At 41.3% G+C, this 19,747-nt stretch overlaps 1 protein-coding gene across 1 annotated transcript in view; it reads left to right on the top strand.

Moving 5' to 3' along the window:
* ALK (ALK receptor tyrosine kinase) overlaps positions 1–19,747 on the top strand; it is a 701,082-nt gene that overhangs the window by 364,727 nt on the left and 316,608 nt on the right. Inside the window, exon 4 of the mRNA XM_055121497.1 lies at positions 18,651–18,852. Within this exon, the coding sequence (XP_054977472.1) occupies positions 18,651–18,852 (202 nt within the window). The remainder of the gene's footprint in view (positions 1–18,650; positions 18,853–19,747) is intronic.

The raw sequence follows: 19,747 nt of genomic DNA, 5'->3' as shown, positions 1-19,747 counted from the left end.
GTTCTTACAAATCAATGAGGAAAACACTAAACCACCATTAGGAAACTGAACAAAAGAAATGAGCAGACAATTCACAATAGAGGCGAAATAACTAATTAAAGAACATATGGGGGGAATGAGTCAACCTCAGTAGTAATTAAAGAAATGCAAATTAAAACAACAAATATTATAATTCCCAGGGCAAGCAAGAGTGCAATGAGATAGGTACCTCCAAACATTGCAGCCTGACAAAAGGAGGCCCTTGTTGGTAAGTTAATATAAACACAGAATTCATCCTGCTTCTATTGAGCTCCTCTGTTCTGGGGACTGGTGTGCGTGGATAACAGAGGCTGACTCTCACAGGTGCCCCTGTGCTATGGGGCTGACTGACACAGTGAACATCATCGATTGATGGACTCACCCCCCACCACCCCCCAGCAAGTGGTAAAGCCAGGAATGACTGTAGTTAGTCTGGTGAGTTTAGAAGACTGATTTGAAGAAATGATTGTGAGCTGAGTTTTAAAGGGGGAGCAGGACATAGCTAGATGAAGAAGGGAGAGGATGAGAATGGAAGCAGATCTCTGGAGAAGCTAGGGAGAGCATGGCCAATGGGCTGGTAGCAGCAAGAAGGTTGGAGCAGCAGGCAACTGGAGTATAAAGCAAGGAGCCTGGCCAGAGGGTTCCCTGGCAACATGACCTTAACCCAGAGCACCGGAAGTGAGTTGTAGGAGGGCAAAAGGACATAGTAAAATGTGTTTTTTTTGAAATCCTGCATAAAAATCACTGTGACTTATTTTCAACTCCAAAAGGAACGGATGATAACAATTATCTCAATGAAATTAGCCCAATTAAAAAATGGTCCAAGGACTTGAATAGACATTTCTCCAAAGAGGACCTACAAATGGCTGATAAGCAGAGGAAAGGAACAGCCGTTCGTTAGATGCAAATCAAAACTACAGTGAGAGTCCACTCCATAACCATTAGGATGGCAATTCATTTCTCCCCCTAAGGTAAACTAGCAAATGTTGATGAGGATGGGGAGAAATTATAATCTTCTCTTCATGCAATGCTGTGGAAATGTAAAAAGGTGCCACTGTGGTGAGAAATTGTATGGCAGTTCCTCCAAAGGCCCCTCCAAATTACAGAATGACCTTAAGACCCAACAACTCCACTCCCTGCTATGAAGTCCCAACGAACTGAAAGTAAGGACTTAAACAGCTGCATGGACACCCCCAATCACAGCAACTCAAGGTGGAAATAAATGCCAGGCTGTCCAGCAACGCATGAAAAGATAGCATATACTCCCAAGGGAATTGTATCCAGACTTAAGAAGGAAGGGGGTCCATTCACCTAACACAATGCGGATAAACCTTGAGTTAAATTTGCTAAGTGAAATAAATTCATCAGACAAGGGCAAGATTGTCTGAATTCACTGTTACAAGAGTAACTGAATTCATGGATCCAGAAAGTAAATTGAATTTACTTACTAGGGACCAGAGCAAGTGAATAAAGGGGAGTTTCTGTTTGAGGTGATGAAATGGGTCTGGAATTTGTGGCAAAGATTGTATAGCAGTGTAAATGCATGTAGTATGACTGAAGTGGTTAAAATGGTCATTTTGATGTCATGTATATTTTGCCACCAAAATATTGTTTTTTCTGAATAGAGATTTGGGGCCCTTGGGGTAGATACCAATAAGTGGAATTACTGGGTCACATAGAAGCTTAATTCCGTTTTTTGAAAAGTATCCAGATAGTTTTTCCAAAAAGCTGGACCAGTTGACATTTTCATCAGTAGTGAATTTGGGTCCCTTTTTGCCCACAGTTGTGCCCACACTCATTGTTTTTCCTACGGTGAACTAGGTAAACTTGTTATTTGTGATATTTTCCAGTTTCACTGGTGCAAGATGATAGTTTATTGTTTTACATTGCATTTTTCTTATGTAGGAGATATGGAACATTTTTATTTATACTTTTTGGCCATCTATATATCTTTTTTTGAGAAAGTTTCTGTCCATATCCTCCCCCCATTTTTCAGATGGGATTGGTTGGGGTTTTTTTTCATGTAAAGTTCTACCTGTGTTTTACATATCTTGTATATCAATTCTTTATCACATGAGTGGTGGACAAATATTCTCTCCCAGTCTGTAGAGTGTCTTTTATGCTGGTCATCATTTCCTTTGCAGTGTAAATACTCATTGGTTTGATATAGTCCCATTTGTTTGTCTTTGTTTCCATTTGCAATTGGTCTTCTTCAGTAGGAATCTTACCGTGGAGGGGATTGGGGGTGCTGGGACAGAGATCCTGGGGGCGGGGGACAGGCACTGGTGGAGAATTTATTGCGGGGGTATTGGGGTATTTTGTGCATAAAATCATTCTAATTTTGCAAGCCACATGGTGCCCAATGTAAAAAATTTTAAGCCTATTACGAAAGATATATTTGGGAAATTTTTTAATATATCAAGAAAAATATTGTGCCACCCAGAGCTATCCAATTGGCATTTGCTGACTTCCCTCAAGTGCTTGTAAGCACTGCGTCCATGTTTATACATTTATTATATTTTACTTTGGAATTGCATTGGAATCAGTGCCATCCATGCTACTTTGTGACTGCTTTTTTCTCTAAAGCTAGATCCAGAGCCTCTGAGAATTGTAAGGAGCCTGGAGGCTAAGGGGGAACCCCAGAGACAAACTGTCAGGCTTGTGTTTTGGTTCTGCTGCTTACTCCATCACCAGCCATGCACCTCTTACAGGTCTCTGGAGCCCCTTAAAACTTGCTCCCTATCTATGCAAAGGAGGTGAGACAAATAAGACCATTTGTGTTAAGGATTCAATCAGATCCTAAACATGTGCGAGAAAACTTCCGTTATTATCTTCTGTAATATGTAATAATTCTCAGCTATCCTGAATGAAATATCACAGGAACCCACCATACATTACTAAAAGTAAGAACTGTTTGTTAACTACTAACTCACATTAATAATTGTTAAGTATTTTGTAGAGGTCTCTAGGTAACTATTTTATTTTATTGTTATTGTTGTGGTTTGGTTTTGGAACTGCGCGTAGGTGATACCATGTAGGATCATGGATCAAACTGGAGCTTACTGCATGCAAGGCTCTGTGTCCAACCACTTGAACTCTCTCTCTCTACTCCCTAGAGATAATGATTTTTTTTTAAAGAAAATTTCCTGAGAGAGTAGAGATATAGTGCAGGGATAAGGAACTTGCCTTGCACACAACAGAGTCCAGTTTGATCCCTAGCATTGTATCTAGTTTACCGAGCACTGCCAGGAGTGATGCATATGGATTCCTGAGCCCAGAACTAGGAATAACCCCTGAGCAGATCTGGGTGTATCCCAAACTGCTCCCCACTCCCCCCAAATCCCCCAAACCCCTCAAATTCCTGGAAAGGGAATTTCAGGATGAAAAAGCATGCCCAGGTTAGGGTTTGGGAGTATGTGGGTATGACCCTTGGAAGAGCAAACAACTTTTCCATTAATATTTACTAAATAAACTTTGAAATAACTTCTTAGCTAAATGAAGGAAAATTTAAAATTACATTTTCTTATTAGAATACAAACATACTTTATAAAACAGTTGCAAAGTTAACATATATGTACACATATGTTAATATATATGTAACATATATATGTTATATATAACATGCATTATATAAATATTTTATATATTATAAATATGTTTAACATATATACAAATATACAAAGTTAAGATATATACATATACATATGAAATGCTTTTGACATAATTTTAAGTGAGAGAGCAAGTTTTAAAAAGTTTCATGGATTTAACAATGTTTAAACTCCAGTGACTACAGAACAAACAAATAAAAGTTTAAATTATGGGGCTACCAAATTTTTATTTTACTATTTTTTCTAATTGTATTTAATAAGCAGGCACACTATTTATAAGAGAAAAAAACATAATTTCACTGTGAAGGTGGGATTTGTTCCTTCATTTGAAGCAGCTATTGAAATGTAGTTTCATATTGCAAGTGGAACTCTAAGTAGGTGCCCCTCGTAATGAATCCCATATTTCAATTTTCTGGTTGAAAATTTTTCAGATACAAAGTCACCTTCTTGAGCCTTATCTATATATTCAAAGACAGTGGCGCTTGGAAATTTCTACTGTATGACGTTGGAATCAGCAGTAAGATCAACAGACATTCTTTCCCAAAGGAAATTAATCTCAGAGGCCTCTGGGAGACAGAGCACAAGTTCTGCGTGGGCGGGCGGATGGTCTCCTCGGGCAAGGCCCTAAGCATTATGCGGACCTTCTGGGCTGGGGCCTCTTTGCACCACTTTGAGTTGGCAGACATGTTAATCCTACCTCAGAGCCTCCATTTTCTCATCAAATTCTGGGTACTATCAGTATATATCTATCGGACCAGGTTATTATAAAATCAAATGCAATAAAATCTATGAGATGGTAAGAAGTCCAGTGTCCTGCTAAGTGCTCACGATATGATATTTTAGACATCATTATCGCTGTTCTTCTTTTTTTCTTCTTTGTTTTGCTTTTTGGGTCACACCCGGCGATGCACAGGGGTTACTCTCCTGGCTCTGCACTCAGGAATTACTCCTGGTGGTGCTTGGGGGACCATATGGGATGTTGGGACTTGAACCCAGGTTGGCTGTGTGCAAGGCAAACACCCTACCCCCTGTGCTATCGCTCCAGCCTGCATGTTGTTCTTGTTTTTTAATCCCATGAGGTGTTGCTTTAGTTTAGTGCTTTGTGTGCTGTAGTTTGGTGGAAAGAGTCACAGATTCATCATCAAATGGTGCAGACTGTGTAAACACACAAAAAGAAAGAAAGGGAGAGGGGGAGGGCACCACACTGGGCACTGGGCAGCAGCGCTCTATCTCTCCCGCTGCCCGCATTCGGTAGTCTCCAGCCGCTTCCCCCACCCCGGGAGGTGGATGGCGATGATGAGGCAGGCGAAGGAAGGAACGAGGGCCAGGCTGATTGGTCTTAGTTGCAGTTTATTCCGTTCCCATCTCCATTCTCCTCTGATTCTGCTCCTGCTTCTTCCTCCCCCATGTTACCTCCTTCTCCTTCTCCTCTGGATATGGATCTGGATCTAGCTTCTCCAGATCTGGCCTTGGGACTAGCCCCCAGCCCACTCTTTCAGCATAGTTAAATCCCCAAACATGAGGGGTTGGGGCTAATACATAGGTGTGGTCACAATCAATAGGGGTAAAGTTCTTTCCCTCAGGGGCTGCTTCTTCTAGGACAGATTCTCTTTCAGCAGGACACCCACCCAAGAGTGGAATCCTATGGGTGTGTTTCTCCTCTCCTTGTCCAACTAACATATAAGCATTCATAATATCAATCATTTTGTATGGACACAGCAAGAGATACATTAAACTTATAGAATTGCTCTCCTGGGGTCACCTCGATCTCAGACTACAGTGCTCAGACCAGATTAGTCTTTCCTATCCCTAGCAGGGTCCTAGTCTCATCGTTGCTTTTGGATCATGACATGACATGTCCATGACCAAGCTCTTAACATATAGTTAAGCATTAGGCACTTTGACCAGGCCCATCTCGATGCCAGGGTAGCACATAACTCACCGCTTGCCCTGGGTCTGTCCCCTCCTTTGTTGGGACCTTGCTTTTGGGGGTGCTAGGAAGTAAGGGCAGCTGAAGCTTAAGTTGAGAAAGCAGATGCTTGGGAGTGAATAATATTTGAAGCCAATTAAATCCGATGTTACCAAAGCATATTAACAACTGTCTTTGTCCATACAAAAAGGACACTGCTTTAAAGTAAACTATTCAAAAGACACGAGGAGAGGAGCAAGGCAATATTAACTTACAATACAAGTTCATTGTCCTAGAAAGGTTTGACCTTACAAATTAACAGAGTCTGATTAGGGGAAAAGCTGATTAACTGGTTGGGGAAGGGAGCATAGAAGTGATTACGGATAGACAAAGGAATGGGAGTGACTCAGGAGCACCTTGATGGGAGTGACCCATATACCTAAGCTCCTAGTGGCAAGGGGAACAGGACATACCAACATTGTCTAAAAATGTTTAGAGATTATTTCCAGATATGCCTAAACTCTTTGTGGCAAGGGAGAAAGGACAAACCAATGATATCCTACAGCAGACGGTCACTGTGGTTGAAGATTATTTGGAAGCTTGGGGCAAGACACATCTTTTTTTGTTTCATTTTTTGGGGGCCATACCTGGTGGTTCTCAAGGTTTGCTCTAGCTCAGTGCTAGGAATCATTCCTGGAATGCTTGGGGGACTATATAGGATGCTGGCAATCAAACCCTGGTCAACCTCATGCAAAGCAAAAGCCTTACCACTGTATTAAAGCTCGGGCCCCAAGACACTTATTCTTTTGAGCAGTGTGGTCAAATAACAATATAAAATGAGTCCAGAATGCAGTACTAAGATTTCTTGAAACTGCGTTACAAAAACAAAAGGATGATTTAATTTTAGTAATCTTAAATTTTAATTCAATATACCTAAAATTGCCATTTCAGCATATAGTCCTATTAAAATTTTCATGAAATATTACCTATTCATTTTTCTATCCTAAATCTTTGAAATTCAAGGTGCACTTTATATTTACAGTACATTCAATTTGGAGGCTAAATTTTTACCTGAAATATGTGATCTGTCATTCATAGACTGTATAGTTAAAAAATTAGATTCACGTTTCTCTATTTGCTTCATACGTATTTTTTCACTCACTGACTTAAGTGCCAGGTTTTAAACTTAAACCAAGAATTCAGTACCGCAATTACATCAGCCATTCCAACAGAACCAGAGCTGCCCGTGGATTCCATCCCAACAGAGCAATGTCTAAGAGTGACACCTATGTCATAGTTATTAGATTGGATGTGGATGTTTAGTAAGCCACAAAATGCTGTCCAAAGCAGTGACTTCCCTACCAAAGTCATCCAGATGTACAGTTGCCTCTGGGGCCACACCCAGACCCATAAGATTTCTATATTAGATATTTAAATTTAAACAATATTCATCGTAAGCCTTTCCTTCTTTTTAACTGCACAGTTTGCAATAAAAGATAAGTATATTATGAAACGTGGCACATACATATAAACATGTATAGGTAGATAAACAACCATCATTTCTTCAAGGAAAAAATGCAATATGGATATTTAAACTTTCCATTCAATGTTTCCTCATCCTTATTATTCCCTCAACGTCTGCCATAATCCTTCTTTTTCCTTATCCATTTTTATTTCATGCTGGCTATGACCAACTAAGTTGATTTCTTGGCTCACGAATAGGTTATAAACAACAATTTGCAAATCACTAATCCTCAGATTCCAAACTTCCAGGCATTTACAATATTGATGTGTTTTACGTTCTAAATACTCCCTTCTTTAGCAACTACCACTTTGAAAAAGAAAATACTTTCTATCACGCAAATAAGAAGGATATTACTTTACGTGTGTATAAAGAAACAAGTGAATTACCTGCTTTTTGGCTAGATATTCAATCAGCAAAGATATATTAAGGAAGCTTTGTCCCCGTCATCGTAATAGATACTAGGTCAGTGGCCCAAGATGGACAAGATACCTGCATTTGGAGCTTTAACAACAGAACTACAGAAGCCCTCTTCGCAGAAGCAGAGTACGTAAAGATCTTGGGTGTTTTCTCATAAGCAGTCTAGAGACAGGCCAGGGCATGACCAGCCAACTATACCATTAGGGACTCAACTAAATGCCTTTTAGATCTGCATACTTGATACCTCATGGTCACAAAATAGCTGCCACGCCACCAAGCATATGTTTATGTTCCAGGCAAGCAAAGAAGACAACAGAAGCAGAAGGGGGTAGCTATTTCCAAATTGCCTAGCATATAGAAAGATGAAGCATAGGATTTCCAGTTAAATGTGGGTTTTACATAAACAACAAAGAATGTTGTTAGCAAAAGCATGTCCCATGAAATATTTGAAATGTATTTGTACAAAAATAATTCATCTGAAGTTCACATTTAACCTGAATGACTCGTGCTGTGACTTACTGACTCTGACGAAGTGCTGAGCACAGTGCTGCTTCTCTAACTGTGTCACACATGACCATGTCTATTTGCAAGTTAGGCATGGATAGACCAAGTCATTTTTAGCTTCCAGTCAAAGTTAAAGAGAAGAAAGTTGGGAGGCTGCAGAGATCGTACATGCTTTCATGTGCCCAACCCCGGACTAATCCCTAGCACCACATAGTTCTCCAGCATCATCTGGTGTAGTCCTAGAGCAACACCAACTCTAGCCCCGGGTGTTCCCTTGGCACTGAGAGGCCCAGAATAGCACTGTACCCTTGAACCCTTGCTCTGAACCACCTGACCCAGTTTGACTGAGACCCACAGGGAGTGTTCCCTGGGCCCTAAGCCCCTCTTGGGAAGACAAAGGAAAAAAGAGAGAAAAAAACTGTTGAGTAGTTAAGTGGGCCACCCTGGATGGTCCAGGCCAGATTCCCTCCGGCCTTCCCTGTTGAGCAGAAGTTTCCAAACATATTTGACCTACTGACCCCCTTTCAGGAAAAACGTAATTTCACCCTTTCCTGGAAACCTAATTTCCTTAAGTGAACAAAACAAAAACATTACCCCATTGTACCTGATGTGACTGTCATCCCCCAAATTATTCCATTATTCTATATAGTAGGAGTTCCAAGTGCCAAGATCCCCCATTATTCTCTCATTATTCTTCAGGGAACACTGTTGTACTTCACATGCTCCATGCCGAGTGTGTGGGTGTAGGGGTGGGGGGAATAAGCAAGACGTACGACCAACTGGAAGTATGGATCATTCGAGAGACTTTGAGAACACAACCTAGTCATCTTGCCAGGTCTGATCGGTCTTGGGCAGGCACGTGGTCCCTTGTACCTAATTTTTCGCATCTGAAAATTGATGCCTCCTGTAGCTCTCCTGGAGAGATATGCGGCTGCCTTCCCTCCTGTACCAGCTATGTGGCTTCATTGTTCACCCACATTTCATGCTTCTTCCTCAACAACTGGGATCTGACAGCAACAGTGCATGGAACAACAGAGCTTATCCTTAGGAGTCCTCATGAGTTGAATGACCAAGAAGTTGCTTTCGTACATTCTTTTTTTTGCTTTTGTACATTTTTAATTTAAATAAATATCAATGAAATGCGTAGAAAGGTACTCAAACGTATAAACCCTGAGCAAGATTTACAAAGTAAGATTGAAGATTTTTATAGTCTGACCTTTAGAACTTAAAAGAAAAATAAAAACGTGGAAAATGGAACAATTTGGAAAGCTAAGAACCTGCATAGAAATCATCCTTCCGGTCCTCCAAAGCAGATTTTGTAATGGGTTGGCCCCTAACTGTGTCCCTATCCTCCCCAGATACTTTTATCTCTCTGTCCTCCTGTTTCTCATTGAATTAAATCAATTGTTTCGTTTTTATTTAGCTTCTCCTTTTTCCCTCTCGTCAGATCAAGTGCTTTTCTATTTTCCTTGAGCATTACAAAATGAGCTCTTAGGGGGAAAAAAGGTTTCTCAGCACTTTAGCTTCTGTTTCTTTCTATTTATTTGCGTTTCTTTTATTATCTTTTTTCTGCTGACACTCTAGGACATATATACGGTATGTAGAGATTATTGGCTTTTCCCCAAAATGAAACCTGTTAGTTAAAAAAAGCTTTTTTAAAAAAGCAAATAAAATATCTATGTATATGTCTTCCAAAAGATTTTTTTAGAGATCTAAAAGTAGATACATGTCAATAGATATGCATGTTTATTACATGTAATTATATAGACACATATGCATGTATGCATGCTTATTACATATATATCTCCTCTATGTAAAATACATAGTTATATGCACAAAAATATACATATGCAGACATACATGCTTATTACATGTGTGTCTTTCCACATACATATACATATGTAGCCATAGATACCCACATACATATCATAATTAACACATGTACACATATGCATGAATACATCTTATAATTTCTAGAGAATGTTTGCTCATTATCTTGGATTTTAGTGGTATTTAACATGAGTCCACTAAATATGAAATAAACATACCACTACTCTAGGCTATAATTGAGCTCATTGTGTTAAGATTAATAATGCTGTCAAGAAAAGTTAACTCCCTCTGCCTCCCTTACTGCTCTTAATGAACATATTTGGTCTTTCTCATCATTTGATCTCAAATACCATTAGCCTAATGATTTCTAATCATTTGATTTCAAATATCGTTTTATTCCCTGTGCTTCTTGGTGAAGGGACCAAGAAGCAGAGCAGTTAAGTCCTGACAGTAGAGAATAGTAGAGCTAATTCCAAATAGTTGACACATTGATGGTAAAACAATGCAGGACTGGAACTAGAAAGAATGGGTACCTGCTCCATAGCCTGTCCTATTCTAAGGAATACAGGCAGAACCTCACCCCTTTGGACATTGGCTTGAACATCCTCACCTGCAAATGAAAAGGTTGACAGTGACTGTGAGTTCTCCATCTGTTCAGGATTTCTTGAAGTTCTGGATTTCCAAATTATTCCAGTATGAGGCAAAGTATGCCAAGGAGGTTGATCCCACATACTGCCTCCTCAAAATGTCAAAAGTCAACATTAAAACATGAATCTGATTGAAGATACCTAAGGTAGCAGAATTAGAATTTGAAAATTAGACAAGAAGGAATTTGTTCAGTTGGCCCAGTTTCCTTTGGTCACTTCCTATAATCATATGAACGTAGGAGACCCTCAAATACTCCACAACCTTCGTGGAACCACCCAGTTCCTGATGAGTGATTTCCATGACTCCTCTCTCACTGCTCTCTGCTCTGGCCTCCATCTGTCACCTCTGGGAGCATTATGTTGGGGTTACTTGACACCTACCACAGACCCTGATCCTCAGGGCTGTAAAAGTGCAGAGAAAAGAAGAGTGGTATCCTGGGAAACTGGAAAACAAACCACAGTTCATTTGACTGAACACTTTATTGCAGATTTCTGTCAGGACACGCTGATAACAAGTGTCCTACAAGAGAGGTTTTCTGGAAACCTTGCCTCAGATCCAGTATTAAGCTGTGGCCTTTTGCAAGTTCTTCTCTGCTGCTTGGGTTTCTCCCCAGGATAGCAAGGAATTAAGCTGTGACCACCATGCTTGTTCTTATCTCTGACATTCTGATGTAAAATGTAGCGTTTTTTTTTTTAAAGTCTCCTTGGGTATAGTGAGAACAATGCAGTAACTCAAAAGAGCATTTCAGAAAGTATAATTCTCCATAAGAAATTCAGTTCCTGATAAGAGGAGTAGCTAGCTGGGGACATTGGTGGGGGAAATGTACACTGGTGGAAAGATGGGTGTTGGAACATTATATGACTGAAATCCAAGCATAAACAACCTTGTAACTGTATCTCACTGTGATTCAATAAAAATACATATTTTTAAAAAACAGGAGCACCTAAGAGCTAGATAGACAAGATTTATGCTTTAAGAGATAACATGTTTAAATATAGAATCACCCTCTCTGTTACCTTTTTTTGCTGATGTTTTTCTCTTTCAACTTTCTGCAAATGGTCTTCAGAACAGAAATAGGTTGGCAGAGGGTTTCCAAAACATGTTTTGATGGTATGATGCAAATGGAGAGAGCTCTGGGCCCAGTGGGGTTTGGGAAGTGCTTACCTTGTACCCTACTTATAAGGAGTCATTACTCTTATTGGCATTTTAGGTTCTAAGAAGTCCTGCAGTGAAAGGGTATGTCTACTTTTACTTAACCCAGAATACCTCAAATTTATTCACTCCTAGAGCTTTCTGGAGCCATAGCACAGCAAGTAGGGCGTTTGCCTTGCACACGGCTGACCTGGGTTCGATTCCTCTATCCCGCTCAGAGAGCCTGGCAAGCTACTGAGAGTATCCTTCCCGCACGGCAGAGCCTGGAAAGCTACCTGTGGCATAGTTGGTATGCCAAAAACAGTAACAAGTCTCACAATGCAGACGTTACTGGTGCCGGATCGAGCAAATCGATTAACAATGGGATGACAGTGTGACAGTGCGACAGAGCTTTTTCATCGTAGCTACTATCACCGTGTGGAATATATATTGGTTGGATGTGCAGCAGCATTTTCTGAAAAGGCATCTGTGGCATGTGTCCGAGGCCTGTTTGCGTTGGTTTGCACTGTTCTGTGCATATTCCAGCCCATTAAGCTTGTGCTGTTAGGTTTAGGTACCACCTACTATGAATGGCATCATGATCAATTGAATCAGTAATAGTTTCTAATAACGATTTAATAGCTTAGTTTCAATATGGACAATTAGCCAATGATGCCAGAATCATGTGTGATTTATGAAGAGGGAAATCTGTCCATCAATATATTTATTTAGTCATGTTCTCACTCTCAGAATATGATTTAGGAGGCTCCAAATTCAGGACAGTAGCTGGAACACATGTTTATCTCCTTGTCTCTATGGTTCCACTAAAGTAATAAAGAAAAGAAAAATAGTCAACAGAGGGCCCAGTTCTTAATCATCATCATCATCATCATCCGGTTGATTGTCGATTTTCTCGAGCGGTCTCACTAACGTCTCTACTTGTCTTAGCCCTGAGATTTTAGAAGCCTCTCTTTACTTGTTCTTCCCAACAGTGCTGTATTGGAGGCTCTCTCAGGGTCAGGGGAATGAGACCCTGCATCTCAGTAGCACAAAGAAAGAAAAAGAAAGAAAGAAAGAAAGAAAGAAAGAAAGAAAGAAAGAAAGAAAGAAAGAAAGAAAGAAAGAAAGAAAGAAAGAAAGAAAGAAAGAAAGAAAGAAAGAAAGAAAGAAAGAAAGAAAGAAAGAAAGAAAGAAAGAAAGAAAGAAAGAAAGAAAGAAAGCCATGGGTGATTTCTAGAGCACAAAGGAGAGATACAAGTTTCATGATGGGAGAACAAAATATCACAGCACAAGGAGCTTAAAGAAGAGAGTGGATTTGGTAGTCTTAAAGACTCCCAGCAATAGTGATAGGAACCAGTCCAGGGAAGGATAAGATAAGGAAGAGGAAGATGAGGAGAAGGGCAGAGGAGTGAAATTCTTCTAGGGTATAATTAAACTGCATGATCCCCACCCCTTTTCCAGTCCCATTTGTCCAGACTGAGAGATATCAGGAATCTAACCACAGGGAAAAAGTAGAGGGGCACTTCTGAGAAAATTCAAATGGGCTGAAAGAACTAGGGCTGCCGGTGATGATATTCACGCCTGAGTGATGTGTCTGCCAGGGGAGAGGCACCTGCAATAATGGCCTTCTCCTGCCATTGCCACTGGAATGGCTCTGACAGAGACAGTAGCGGCCATCCAGCACACAGCAGTTTCTCAAAACCTTCCTGGTTTCTCCTCTTTCGGTGGTGGGGGCTGATCAAACATCATCCAACAGGGGAGCAATAGGATGTATGAAAAAGACATCAATATTAAAAAGTCACTCCTCAAGGAAGCAAAGATAAATTGGGTAGCAGAGGTTAACTTGAAAGATGAAGCTTTTCTGAAAAAGTCAAGATTAAGAAGAGAGGGAAATTAAATCACTAATGATGGAAAGAAACGACAAGCTAGATTTAGCAGAGATCAAAGGAGTATGTGGTTTGGGGTGGAAAGAATCCAATACAGGCCAGAGAGCAACTTTTAGAGAGATCCAGACTGGGATGTTTTGTACTGAGGTTTCAGATCCTCAATACAAAATTGAAGTTTCAGAAGGTCTTAGAGTCTAAAAGCTTCAGAAGGGAGAAAACAGAATCAGTTCAAATCAGTAATGAAAATAGTGTTAAAATACTATTATAGTCAGGTAGTAAAGTTAAATATGGTCAAAGTTTATGATATTTATGTACTTAGTTACTGTACATGTGCCACACCATAAAAGTGCCCATGACCCCACTGTCACTTTCCTTGTCACTTCTCATCCAATCTTTATTTCCTCAACATGTTCCCTTATGTTAATCAGTTAATCAGTTTTGTAATATGAGGTCAAAAATTTGTCATCGTGTATTACTGTCCATTCCCTTGGTTTGTCTGTTTCTCTTCCACAGATGAGTGATGCCATCCAGTTGTCTGTCCTCTATCTTATTTTACTTAACATGATACTCTCCAATTATATCCAGATTACAGTAAATTGCATGAAGTCATCGTTTCTTTTGACTGCATAGTATGCCATTGTGTATAGATGCCACAACTTCCTTAACTATTCATCTGTCATTGGACATTTTCGTTGTTTCCACATCCTGGCTATTGAACTAAGAACTCCGACAAATATAGGTGTGGATAGGCTCTTTTATATTAATTTCTTTACAGCAGTGTTAACACTCTTGAATGAAGTTAGTGACTAATGATGAAGACACTTTGATTCATGATAGTTCTTTGCCTCATACCCGTAAACAAGAAATCGGTATATAAATGTGATTGTATTATAAAATGTAAAATATTGATGGAAAAAAATTAGTGAAACCAACCTCAGTTCTGAAACTAGGCTTTCAAATTTCCAGACAAAGATTTTAATCCAGATAATAGAGCCAGAAAAGCTCTCAACTAAGGATAAAGACAGCATTTAAATATCGTAGATCTTTAAAGACATGCAAGTACATTCCCTTCTGGGATTCTTTCCTGAGATTGGTGAGACTAATGGAAGAGTCCACATAAAAAGAAATTTTGTAATGATAGTGGACCTGGAGGAGGATCAGGAATTGGTGTCAGTGATGTGAGGAAAGCAGAGATAAAAGAAATTAAAGTGAAACAAGAAAGAAGGCATATGTGCATAAAGAGACAAAATCAATTAGGGTACTCTGGAATAACAAAAACTACACACCAAAGTCCTGTCTCATAATCAAGACAAGTTAAGATATAGCTCAATTTTTGTGTAGTGGGATATATGGACTCATAGAGAAGTTTATAAATACAATCCTTGATCATTGCAGCAAAAAATACATGGCCATCAGCACAGAAGCTGTTTATTGATTTTCAGCCTTTATCATTAACCTGTAAACAAAAGACTTAATTGTTATTTCCCAGCCTTAACCATGTCAGGAAAATTCCAGCTGACATGGAGGTAGGCGTGGAGAAGCACAGACAAGCAGGATGACTAATAGACTCGCCTTCGAGTAAGGAATCTTGAGTGAGACCACAGAAAGCTATTTTGCATGACATAATATGAATGTGTCTTGGAAAGTAGGGTCAATGTGATTCCCTAAGGCTGCCATGTTTGTTTAACCAGTCGTTCTAACCAGAGATCCTAGAGAGGTTCTGTTGGACAACAGGGACTAGCTTATTGGACATAGGTCCTGTTCCCTACAGTGGGCATGTTTACAGTGACCGAGAATCTACCACATGATCAACATTGTGTTTGGTGCCCAACTTTTGGAGTCTTACCAGTAGAGGCATCTCTGCAAATCCAGGATGCTGGGATAGAAGCCTGACCCGGGATATGTCTGTATAAATTGGAAGAAAAAAATGTGATTAGGGACTCAGTTCACTTCTCAAAAGGTAAAATTCAAGACGTTTTGGACCAATTGATTGAGCCAGTTTGGGGCCGAACCTTCATAGAGGTAAATTGAAAACACAAGAGCTTGGAGACTTGAGGTGGTCCCTTTTGAAGGATAATAGTCTAGGCAGGGAGAGAGAATTACTGACATTTCAGAGCTGGAAGCCTCCTTGGAGAAGCTTTAGCCAACCTCTTAATTTTACAAAGGAAGTTTGGTAGCTGCGGAACTGGGGCCCAAGCTCTTCTGATTCCAAGCTTGTGAGAGATAAAAGCAGCTCCAATTGAAGACCCCCTCAACACAGCACACAAACACTCCCATCACGCACATCCTCACGCTAGGCATTGAGCTGGTCACCAGGGGCGTTGCGACTAATTTAACAATAACCCTATCTGATGGCGCCAGTTCTCCTCTTACACTTGAGCAGACCAAGGTGGAGGAAATATAAACGCTGATCTCAAACCTTGAAATGAATAAAGAGCCTAGGTTTGAGTCCGTTTGACTTCAAGGATCGTGCCCCTTGGTTTCTGGCTCATTATGTTGGCCCTGACAGCTGAGATGAGAGCGACCCATGGCTCTATTGGTGAACAGAGGTGAAAATAATAAGACTTTCATATTTAATCACTGACCATAGCAGCACAACCACTAATGAGGAGAACATGATCCTGCACTGTTGACACAGAGCACTTTGATCTGCTGTTCTTCTCCCCCCAGCCCACACTTGGGGTATGGGGGGCCATCTGTGAGCTGCCAGTCCATCCTTTTTAATTAGAAGGGACCCCAGGAGCCTTCCCTAGCCCCAAGCTATGCTGAGCAAAATAAACAGGAAACAGAAAAGAGAGAGAGAGGAGATAATTCTCACTGACATTAAAAGATTTATACCAACAATATCCCAAGGAACTAGTGAAATTTATTTTTTTCTTTTTCCTTCTATTTTTTTTGGTAGCAGAAAGCAGCTGATAAAGAGATGGTTCTCAACTCTGGAGTTTCATTGAGAGTGGAAATACTTTAAGCCCAGTCTCTTATTGATAGCCCAGTTGCACAAAATAAAATTCATATAAACAAGATCTCGCATATTAGAACTGGAAAAATAATCCATCTTCCAGTCAGCTTCTCAAAGAGTCCTAATTTTGAGAGTGAGTTACAGGGAGAGAGTTTGCATGTCTTTCCCCGCCCAGGAACTCGGTGTAGGCACAGCTCTTAGATCCATTCATTTTCCCTTCTGCTGGGAAACGTGAGTTTCTCAGGGGTGTGCACACGGAAACATGTGTGCACACCCATCCATCCTGGTGATCGTCTGAGAACAAATGCCACATAGCAACTTCACAACAATAATAGAGGATTCATTTCTTCAAACTGACGCCATATCCCTGGTCCATCCCAGAAGCAGTGTTGGGCTAGCAGATTTATTTCAAGCAGAAACTTCTGCGTATGGCAAATCTCCAGTGTGTCAATGCCTTCTCCTTGGAAATGCTTTGCATCTTGTTGGAATTCCCTTCTTCCATCTGTATCATTCTTTATTGCCGCTGCTAGGTCATTTGCCTACTTGGTAAATTGGGCTGTCTGCAGAAGGAGATGGATTTTAGGTGCCGAGGGGTGACTTCAGAAGGCTGAGCCTCAGATGCTGAGTCCCACTGGCAAACACATAGATCTGTTTGGAACAGGCTTCCACTGCAAAAGAAACAACTTCTAAGGATCCAAAATTCAGTGTAGAAGAATCCAAAATCAATGCATTGGAAGGAATGCCTGGAAAAAATAAAACAGTGCTGTGCTTTTATGCTGACCGTAATCCACATGCTCTAAGTTCCTTGTAGGTCACTTGGCCTGAGCTACTGAAATTAGCATTAGCATGTAGTGGGCTGGGAATGGGACAGGAAGCTCAGGTGCGGTTACTGTGGGCTGAGAGGGTGAGCAACCAGGCTCGCGCTGGGGAAACCAATGGCCAATTGATAAAACCCCAGACTGAAGAATTAAAATAGATTCTAAGATTTACCTTCAGCCAACTCCTCTCACCCCATCTCATAAAGGAGAAAATGAGAACCTGAGAAAATGAACACTTTGTCCTAGGCTAGTCCACTGCTAAGCAAAGTCCATGCTCTTAATTGTGACGTCAGTGACCCAAGTTGTGTCCCTCTAAGCCACTGGAGAAAAACCTTCTTGAAATCACTCTTAGCTGTTTGAGAGATGGAAGCCAACCTATGCATTTCTTGGTAACTGAATTATCTAAGAGATGTGAATTGAATCTCAAGTTGAATATGATATGGATAACTCAGGTCAGCTTTGATTTAAAATGGATCTACATGGTGAAGATACCCTAATAGTGTTTCCCAGAAGTACCGCCCCCAGAGGGTTATTAGAACTACCCATAGAGTGATAGTAGCCTCTGGTCCAATTGTGGATTGGGGGAATCCCTTGTGTGTGTTCACTTCTGTGTGTTCACTTAAAGAAGGTAGATTTTCAGGGGTACACTGAGCAATTTATTTCTTCAAGTGGGTCAGTAAGTCAAATCAAGTTTGAGATCCATGTAAGACAAAAATTGTCTTTGTAAGGAGACATTGAAATCTTCTCTGCCCTTGGAAAAATTCAGAAGGGAAGGACTTTCCTCCAACATGCAAATCTTAAAACTCAGCTCCTGCTTGTGTCTCTCATTCTTGTCACTTGGGATTAAATCATACTTCCTATGTTCGTCGTTTCTATGTTCCCCTGTATCCTCTAGAACTTTGTCAGTTTTGCCCATTGACAAAGAATCTGAGTCATCACCCCTTCTTTATCCTGAGCTATCATCTCTACTCCAACTGTCTTATTTCGAAGATGGTCATAACAAGGTATTAGAGGATTAAGCAAGGTGCTTCCTCTCTGCCTGATACCACAAAGTATGCTCCCCACGCTTCTTTCAGATAATCCCCACCGGACCCTATGAGACTGATATTTTCATTCCCATTTTGCAGATGGCCAAACTGAAACTCCAGGACAAAGGTGTAACCGTGGGAAGCTGGGTTGAGCTGATTATAAAGCTAATCCTCCCGTCACCATGGTGTACTTTTCCTAAAGAGAATTTAGGCAGAGGACATCGCGCTGGGTATAGGCAGACAGGACGAGGAAGCTCTCCAGCCTGGCCAGTTGGGTCGTAATTGACTCTCAGTCCTGCCACGGCACGGCTGCTGACCCTTCTATCTGGTGGACACAGGCCCAGAGTCATACTTGCTGTCTCTCTGCAGGTTCCTTCCTCCTTCTCAACACCTCCGCCAACTCCAAGCACACCATCCTGAGCCCCTGGATGAGGAGCAGCAGTGAGCACTGCAAACTGGCCGTCTCGGTGCACAGACACTTGCAGCCCTCGGGGAGGTACGTCGCCCAGCTACTGCCCCACAACGAGGCTGGAAGAGAGATCCTCCTGGTCCCCACGCCAGGGAAGCATGGGTAAGTCTTTCCCCGCGGTCAACACGGATTGTGGGAGAGGCCATTTGGCTTTCGGCTGCCCATTTCCGGCGTCTGTGACATCCGCTTAAATCTCACAATGGCCCTTTAATGGGAAGAATCCAGATGGAGCTATTAGAGCTAATATTCCCTGGGGCTGATCCCTGGGCCACCCTGGCCACCCAGCCTGGTGGCCTTCCTAGAGGCCAGAAGACCAGCTGGCAGAGTGGACATTTAATAAGTGGGTGTTAAAGAGTTTTGTTTCCCGAAGCCCAGTCAGGAGCCAAGAAGAAGGCAGCCAAGGGGCTGTTAAAAGGCTTAAATGAAAGTAATTTACTAGGCTGGAAATGGAATTTTAACAGCAGAACTGGAGCAGAAGGGAAAGAGCAAACTAGTGTGACCACTCCAGGGGTTAGCTGGGAGTGGGGAGCCCGAGGCAGAATCATCAGGGCTACTCATGGTCCATTCAGTGAAGGCTGAATAGCTTCCTTGTTCCCGTGACTGAAGGCTTGTCCAGCTCTGAGCTAGTACCTAGCAGAGTATCAGTGAACAACCCCAAGTCTCTGGTAGATAATTGCTTGCTTGCTTGCCCAGCGGGTCATCTGGTCTCTAAGAAATCATACTGGAAAGCAAAATTGGGCGAGCGCCTCTCTCTGCCTGACCTCTGTTCTCAGCCCACTACAATAATCAAGAGACCTCAGCTTTGAGGGTTCGAAGACCTCCAGTTGCTTGATAATTAGCAGGGGTGAAAGACCCCTCTTTGTATCTTGATTGCAGAAGATGTCACATTTCTGGCTCAACCCCTGCCTTTCAGAAGGGTCCCTCTTCATGCTGTGGCCAACCTCCACCCCCATACTGTGCTGAGGACTGGGGGGAAGGTGCATGGGTCCTGGCCTGT

Source organism: Sorex araneus, chromosome X (genome assembly GCF_027595985.1).
Source record: "Sorex araneus isolate mSorAra2 chromosome X, mSorAra2.pri, whole genome shotgun sequence".
In the NCBI taxonomy this organism is placed as follows: domain Eukaryota; kingdom Metazoa; phylum Chordata; class Mammalia; order Eulipotyphla; family Soricidae; genus Sorex; species Sorex araneus.
This window is presented reverse-complemented; position numbering and strand designations above follow the sequence as displayed.